At 46.1% G+C, this 8875-nt stretch overlaps 1 protein-coding gene across 1 annotated transcript; it reads left to right on the forward strand.

Annotated features, from left to right (window-relative positions):
• The first annotated feature begins 7712 nt into the window (after positions 1-7712).
• Positions 7713-8669, forward strand: LOC135888416 (olfactory receptor 14A16-like). Its single transcript, XM_065416224.1, has one exon. It carries the CDS (start codon positions 7713-7715, stop codon positions 8667-8669), a length of 957 nt encoding a protein of 318 aa, XP_065272296.1.
• Positions 8670-8875: the final 206 nt, after the last annotated feature.

Raw genomic sequence — 8875 nt, forward strand, 5'->3', positions numbered from 1 at the left:
ATTGTCCTTTAGCATCAATAGCTCTGCTCCCTCCCTCGTGTTTACCTCCTTGATGTATTTATAAAGAATGATCATTACCCCTCTCAGCCGGCGTTTTGCTAGGTTAAATTAGCCAAACTCTTTTAGGCTACGTCTACTCAGCAAGCTAGGGCTGTGAATCACCAGCTTGCATACATGTACTCACCCTAGCTCGAGGAGTATAAATAGCAGTGTAGCTGCGATAGCAGGATTGACAGCAGGGCTTAGCCATGCTGAGTACAAACCCACCTGAACCCTGAGGCTATGTATTCGGCACAGATTCCCATGCTACCATGGCTATACTACTTTTCAGACTTGTGCTAGCTGTCGTCAAGCTATTGCAGGTAGTGTATGCGATCTGGGAATCACTCTACCTATTTTGTAGTGTAGATGTAGCCTTATTCTTCTTTCCTCAAATAGCTCTCCATTGTAGCAATAGGATGACCATCATTCCTAAGATCATTGGGTTTGGGTTGTAACTTGTTCCATATTTACACTGCATTTTATCAAGCCTCATCTTGGACCAGATCCTCAGATCATGGAAACGGACACAGTAAATGTAAGGGACTGTGGCAATTTACACTGGTGCGACAATGCTCCTCACCAGTGGTGTGATTGTCAGAGGTGAGGAGGCAGGAGCACTCTAGCCTGACCATTGCCCTTGCCCTTCCTTCCACAGGCAGCCCATGATGTACTGAGAAAGAAAATGTCCAGCCGACTTCCTTCTCCTGGGATTGTCTTAGGTTCAGGAGTTGTAGATTTTATACTCTGTGGTGTTTCTAGGGATTTACCTGGCAGCCCTGGTGGGAAATCTCCTTGTTATCATCCTTGTAGTGCTTGACCACCACCTTCATACCCCCATATACGTCTTCCTGATGAATTTGTCCATACTAGACCTCAGATCCATCTTCGTCTCCTTCCCCAAGTCCATGCTCAATTTCCTATTGAACACCAGGTCAATGTTTTACACTTGATGCGTTCCCCAAGTTTTTCTCTTCATTTTCTTCACTGCGATTGATTTTGCTTTTCTCACCATCATGGTGTACGACCAGTACGTTGCCATCTGCCAACCACTGCACTATGAGACTATAATGAACAGGGGAGCTTGTGTCCAAATGGCAGCCAGTGCCTGGATCAGTGGAATTCCCACTTCTACTATTCAGACTGGGAACATATTTGCATTAACCTTTTGTGGAGGCAACATGGTGGATCAGTTCTTCTGTAAAATCCCCCAGCTGCTCAAGATCACCTGCTCTGACTCATACCTCGGTGAAGTTGTTGTTACTTCTTTTCTCTTGTTCTTAGGCTTAAACTGCTTTGCTTTTATAATTGTGTCATATGTTCAGATTTTCAAAACAGTGCTGAGAATCCCCTCTGAGTGGGGCCGGCATTAAGCCTTCTCCACTTGCCCTCCTCACCTCATTGTGATCTCCTTGTTACTTTGCACTGGTATCTTTGCCTACCTGAAACCCAACTCCAGCTCAACATCAGGTCTGGATGTCATGGTGGCTGTTCTCTATTCTGTGGTGCCTCCAGTGATGAATCCAGTCATCTACAGCATGAGGAAAAAGGAGATAAAAGGTGCCCTAAGGAAACTGACCGAGGAGAAGTTATTCAAGAAGAATAAAATTCCAGATTTCTCCCAATGACATGTTTGCATACTGTGCTTTTTTACAGATATAACCAACTGATGACATTATTGTCTCCATGGGAATGTGATGTGCAGGCTTTTTATGCAAAAACTCTATGTTCACAGTAGTAATAATCCAGTCAGTGGAGTTACTCTAGGTTTACTCTAGGTTTACACCTAGGTTTACACCAGTGTAAATTAGATAAGAATCTAATCTAATCTATCTATCTAAAAATAATAATTGTGAACACAGAGTTGAGGTCGCCTAGTGATACTTTTGCCACTCCAGAACATTAAGTTCAGCCACACTTAAACTTTGGAAACCCAAGAAATACAGAATTAATGTACATGTTCACATAACCTGAACTCTGCCCCCAGGATCTGACAATAGCCACTGGGAATTATCTGCCTGCACTCCAGCTGCATTCACTGTGCTAGCTGTAGCTGTATTGAATAGTGGAGGCAGTAGGTGGGGCAAGTTGGTGGAGGTGTGATTGTGACATGAGGAGATTTGGGGATTAGCTGAGGAATATCACAGAGCCGTGATTGTGATATAACAAGATCTGGGCCTGAGTCCCCCCATGTGTGTGGTCAAAGGAGAGAGGTGCACCTGTCTCTTGAGGGTTCCGTCAGCATCAATTCAATACAGAACTGTGTAGGTTGTGTCAGTAGCAGGGCACTGGTGTCTTCTTGACACGGTATAGCCAGTAGTGAAGTGGGATACGAGAGCAGGCTATGGATTTAATGATGGGTAGGGAAGTATAAATTTAGGTGATCTCCTGTATGAAAGGGGCTGTAAAAAGGGATGAATTGGCTGTTATATTTCACAGGTGTGGTGTTCTGTCAGGGGAGCAGGCTGTGTTTGAGGGCAGGGCAGGTGAAGGTAGCTCCAGTGACAAGGCAGAGTGGAAGCGTGTGCTGTTATATTTGCACACTGCAAAGAAGAAGATAGACACTGATACCAAGGAAGCTGACAGGAACACAGCTGAGTGCTGTGCTCTTTTTATTTTTCTAGCTGCAGAATGGAAAGTAACATGAAAGTGAGGCTGTGTGCTGGGGAAGGGAGAGTGTTAAAACACTGAAAGGGACAGGACATCATGTGTGTTATGGGTGTCACACAAAGACAGGGGAGTTATGTTTATGAGGGCATTTAATTCAGTTCTGCATTTCCTTGTTAGAAGTGTGAGTTTAGTTGAACTCGACCTTCTGGACGCACGAGATGTCACTGGGAAACCATAACTCTGTGTTAATGAAGTTTTCAGCCATTTTATTTCTAATTTTTTAAGAGACAGAAAGCTTGTTGGTCGGAGTTAGTGGTCATTGTGGCGGCTGTAAGTGTCTGTGGATATGGCTGATGAGTGAAGCAAAAGGCTTTTTTAAGAACCATCACATTTTTCTGGAAAGGAGCTGTAATCTGTGCACTGCTTGGCCAATCTGGGTTCCCCTCACATCCACCCCCCACCTCTCGGTAAGCGTAGCACAAAGCTGGACACAGCCATCTGCAGTAATGCAGGCTCAGAGAGGTGTGAAATGGCCTGTTCATCTCATTGAGTTGTTCTCAGCCGAGTGAGAAACACTTCCAGGAGACGGTACAGCCTGAAACAATCACTCGGAGAGGTGTGAACTGCTCCGCTCATATCAGTCACCCAGGTGCCAGCAGGCTGTTCAGTGTGTTGTGGGTGCATTTCCCTGTTTGCCTCTTCACAGCTTGACACCCTGAGGGGCGGCGCTTCCGCAGACCCTTGCACACATCGGCAGGGGTGGTTAAGGAGACAGCCTCAGTCCCCTCCCCTCTCCCCCGCGCCGCCGAAGGGCAAGATCAAAGCCCCCAAGATCAAAAAAGGGGGAGAGGGAGGGGAGATACCCCCAGAGATGCATAGAAAGCCTCCCTCCCCCAACATTGGAACAAACAAGGGAGGGAAATGTGGGGCTGTCGGGTGCCCTGCCCCTTGTTCTAGCTCTGGATCCAGCAGAGAAGGAGATAGACACACACGCACATAGATGCGCTGATGAAAAGACAGCAGGGTGCTGTGCTCACCATTGAAAAACAAACTAAAACAGGAAAATGAAGCTTTCCACTGGGGAGGGGGGAGAGCATAGAGCCCCTTGAACATTGAAAGAAACAGGAAATCACACCCCTCTGTTGTCCCAGTCCCACTATCACTCACCCTCATATCCCCCATTCCCAGTGTTCCATCCCTCCTTATCTCCTGACCCCCAACCCACCTCCTACCCACCTTCCCTTTCCATCCCCCGCCCCATAATCACCCCTGTCCTCCCTGCCCCAAAAACCCTTCTCCCCTAATTCCCATCCTCATCATCCTCCCCTCCCAGAACGGGAGTGCGTTTCAAAAATAGTTTCAGCACCTCTTAAATATCCTGCTGTACTCAGGTGACATTTCCCCACAATTCAAAACCCTCAGACAGAGCCAGGTGCCTCCTGTTCTTAGTTTCAGATGTCTGCTCAGGGTTAGATCTCAACTCAAAGTGCCCAGCTGCCATGCAGTTTTGCCAGCCAGAACATTCCAACTTATAGGTAGCTTTCAACCAGCTCGTGCTCTCTCCATGCACGTGCCCAGTCTAATCCATTCGGCATGATTCCAAGCACTTCTGAGGCTGAAGGACCGAACTGAGAGCTAAACTCTTTGACTAATAACACCGTAACTTTATTTCCCCTGAAGGGAGGCTGGAGTAGCCTTGAGCACTGGGTATCGCTTGAACAAAATGACCAGCAGGGTGAGACACTGACAGGGGTTGTGAAAGCCTTCACAGTTACATTCGATCAGAGAATGAATTAAACCACCATGGAGCAGGTCTCCAACCAGCCACTCACTCACAGGGAATCTCCCTGATGTGGAGGTTAGTGCAGAATTGTCCATTGAGGGGGGGCGGGGTCCCTGCCCCTCCTTCTACAGTAGCTGGTGCTGGTCCCTCCAGGAGTCACTGCTGTGAGCAGGGCTGTTCCCAGGAGTCTGGGGAAAGAGGCGCATTTAGTCCCATAAAGCTTTGCTGACTCTCAAGGCTGGATTCAGACACTCTAGGGCCATGCAAGGGACTCTCTCCCCTTGATCCGGTGTCCCACGTGGTGTGGTGGTGGCAGGGACCCCTCAAAGAGAGGCTGGGACAGTGGCATTGGACCCCTGCTCTGTCCCAGAAGAGGAGCAAGTGACCGTCCCCCAACCCCTTGGGATCAGCATGGTGCCCACAGACAGGCAGGGGGCAGTTGTGGTATTCCGAGTCCTTACTTTCCCAGCCAGGGTGTATCTGCTTGGGTGAGGGGGTCAGGACTGCTGTGCTCTTCCCCTCCTCCTGCACACCGAGGCCCCTGCTGAGGTGGGGTTGTTGGAGTCCTCCAGAGCAGTTCATACCCCAAGGAGATGCCTGAGGCAGTTTCCTTCTCCCATAGCCCTTGTCTCAGGCCCTCTTCAGACTCAGGCAGACGATGCTGCAGCTGCTGCAGTGGGGGCAGATCTCCCCATCCCATCCTTATTGTTCCAGGCTGTGGGTGATGCAATATCTTTTGCTGGCCTCTGTCAGAGCCAGGGTACTGGACTCTGGTGATTCCTATATTCCTATGGAACACAGGCAAATTCTGTTTGGAAAAAAAAAAAAAAGACAAATATTTCACCCAGATCTATGAAAATTCATTAAGAGCTCAAACAAAACTGAATCATGGATCATCTCTAAATAAAAGTTTCATTATCAATTTTCTCATCCAGTCTCAATTATTATGCCCCAGATTTTGGTAAAGTGAGCCACAGAGAGTTGAAGTAACATAGCTGCATAGTTTTTGGCATCTTGTGACCTCCTCTCTCTAGATCCCTGGCAGTACGAGGTATAATTTCAGGCTGGGATTCTCAAGGGAGTCTATGGGAGTTAGGAGCCCAAGATGTACACGCCTTACTCCCCTAGGCTCTTTTGCGAATCCCAGCCTTTATTATCGGAAATTCAGGAGAAGCCCCGGCCTTGGAAGTGAACAAGATAGGCACAGAACCAGGATTACAAAGGCACCTAAAGAAGGAGACAGGTGCCTATTGGAATTGACAATAGCATCTATGCAGGTTAAACTCCTAACTCCCAGTGAATGGCCATAGGTGCCTGTCTCCATCTTTGTAATCCTGGGCCACAGATAACACAGACGCTGGGCTGGAGTCAGGGAATGGTGGGGGAGATCATATGTGGGGGTGAAATGTGGGGCTTAGACTTGTGGGACAGAATGGCTCTTTTGGCTTTATCACCTAGGCATCTATGCACTTGCCTATGGGCCACTGCTGCTGAGCTGTGCAGGGCTCCAGGGAGTGAGTCCCGCTAGCCCTTAGGAAATAGACATGAATAAATCACCTTCCTGCAGCATCAGTTCTTTAATGCCAGTGATGCTCAGTGCCAGCTACACACAGCTCATCTGCAGAGAGCAACAGGTTTGAGTCTAGTTTTGTCAGTTCAGTCTCAGAATGAGGAGGTGGGGAAAGGCTTCTCGGATACCTGTGCCTTTAGCTTCTAGATTCTGGTATATAGATAGATATTGACCAAAGAATTGTGGTGCTGGATGACTGAATGTGTCATATGTTGGGAAAAAATCCACAAAGACTAGTACAGGAAGTTTGCTATTTCAATTAAATATGTTGGGGGGTCAACATACGGGGGAAATTAAGCTGATAAATAAGACTTATATTATGAACTCATTAAGACTTTTACTTTCAGTTTAATCAAATACCTGTTGCTGATTGGAATTTTTCCACCCTTTGGGAAAATTTTGACTTTTCACAGGAAACCCCAAATCATTTCTCCCCCCAGTTTTTGGCAAATGAAAAACTTTCTGCTGAAAACTGGATTTTTTTTATCACAATACCAAAAAAGTTTGGTTTTTAAGTTTTCAGTTTTTTTACAAAATAATCCCAAAATCTTTGAGATTCTAAGATTTTGTTGTTGGTGGTGTGGTTTTGCTAAAAAACCAATCTCCTTTTAAAATAACACAGCTGAAAATTTCCAAACAGAGCAAGTCCAAACAGTGAACAGAATGTTTCATACAGACTAGTCTCTTAAAACCCTGGTTTATAGTTGAACCAGGCAGCCAAAGCCTGTCTATCCTGACCCCATTCAAGGACATATGGGACCTCACTGGGGCTATGTTTTCAAAGGTATTTAGGTGTCTAGTGGGATTTTCAGAAGCACCTAGGAGCTTATAACTCATTGATTTCAAGGGGTTTTGGGGCCTAGATGCTTTCGAAAATCCCACTAGGTGCCTCAATACCTTTAACAGTCAGCTCCACAGGCCCTCTCCGAAAGCCCTTACAGTCCTAGTAGACATAGCAGAGAAAGGGGGAGGAGGAAACAGAGGCAGAAAGAGGGGAAATGACTGGCCTAAGATCACACAGCAGGTCACTTGCAGAGACAAGGGTAGAGCCCAGGTGTCCTGAGAACCCCTGCACCGCACAGCGCAGAGTAAACGATACAACATAGCGGTGACGGAGGGATGTCGCTAGTCCATTGTTACATGCAGACTGAAGTGCAGATCGGAGTTGATCCCATAAATCAATTTGTAAGCAGGCAGCAGGCACAGAGCTTGCGGTAGAAACATTACAGATGAGCTGCTACTTATGATACTGGAAGGGTCTATGTCATATTGCCCTTCAAAGTGGGAATCAGGATGTGTTGTCATTTTAGTCTATTAGTTTAATGTCCAAGTTGTGAGCTTGGTGTTCGTCGCAATGGAGGGACCTTCTTTGCAAGAATTGTTGGATTTGGAGTGTGCTTTGTTCCATCCTTCATACTGCATTTATCAAGCCACACCTTGGGCCAAATCCTCAGATCGTGTAAAGTGATGAAGCTCTGTTGAGTTTAAAGGAGGTTATACTAGTGTGATAATATGACTGATGGATTGTCAGAGCTGAGGAGTACTAACAACACCTAGTCATTGTAAGTGACAAGTTCTGTGCACCTTTGAGATTCATTTAATGAGATATTAGAGAAAGGGGAATCCGGGCAATTGTTTCTGTCACTCTAATCCTGACCATTGTCCTTCTCATTCCCTCCATAGCCATTACTCAGTGTACTGAGGAAGAAAATGTCCAACCAAACCACTGTGACCGAATTTCTTCTCCTGGGATTCTCTGACGTTCGGGAACTGCAGATTTTACACTTTGTGGTGTTTCTACTGCTTTATCTAGCATCCCTGCTGGGGAACCTTCTCATCATCATAGCCACAGCCTTCGACCACCACCTTCACAACCCCATGTACTTCTTCCTGATGAATCTATCCATCCTAGACTTCGGCTCCATCTCTGTCACCATCCCCAAATCCATGGCCAATTCCCTCACGAACACCAGATCAATTTCTTATTCTGGATGTGTTGCCCAAGTCTTTTTTTACATATTCTTTGCTTCAGCAAATTTTGCCTTACTGACCATCATGGCGTATGACCGATACGTCGCCATCTGCCAACCACTGCACTATGAGATGGTGATGACTAGGAGAGCTTTGGTCCAAATGGCAGCCAGTGCCTGGATCAGTGGTATTCTCTACTCTGCATTGCACACTGGGAACACATTTGCGATATCCTTCTGTGGAGGCAACATGGTGGATCAGTTCTTCTGTGAAGTCCCCCAGCTCCTCCACCTCTCCTGCTCTGCCTCATACCTCGGTGAAGTTATTGTTATTTCTCTTAGTGTGTTTTTATTTTTAATCTGCTTTGCTTTTATAATTGTGTCGTATGTTCAGATCTACAAAGCAGTGCTGAGAATCCCTTCTGAGCAGGGTAGGCATAAAGCCTTCTCCACCTGCCTCCCTCACCTCATTGTGGTCTCCTTATTGCTTTTCACTGCCACCTTTGCCTTTCTGAAACCCACCTCCAGCTCAACCTCAGATCTGAATCTCTTGGTGGCTGTTCTCTATTCCGTAATGCCCCCAATAATGAATCCGATCATCTACAGCTTCAGAAACAAGGAAATGAAAGGTGCACTGAATAAACTGATAGGTTGGAGTTTATTCAGCAAGAATAAAATGTCTATATTTCGCCACTGATCATGATTTCATTATGTGTTTCTTTATAGATATAAATATCTGATGACATTATTGCCTTCATGAGAACATACTGTGCAATCAGTTTATGCAGAATTGAGTATTTACACTAATAAAAATCCAGACAAACTTAAGTCAAGAAAAAAAGTAGCTACTAGAGGTTTACATCAATGCAATTAAGATCGGACTCTATCTATCTATCTATCTAT

The sequence above is a fragment of the Emys orbicularis genome, chromosome 13 (assembly GCF_028017835.1).
Source record: "Emys orbicularis isolate rEmyOrb1 chromosome 13, rEmyOrb1.hap1, whole genome shotgun sequence".
Taxonomy (NCBI): Eukaryota; Metazoa; Chordata; order Testudines; family Emydidae; genus Emys; species Emys orbicularis.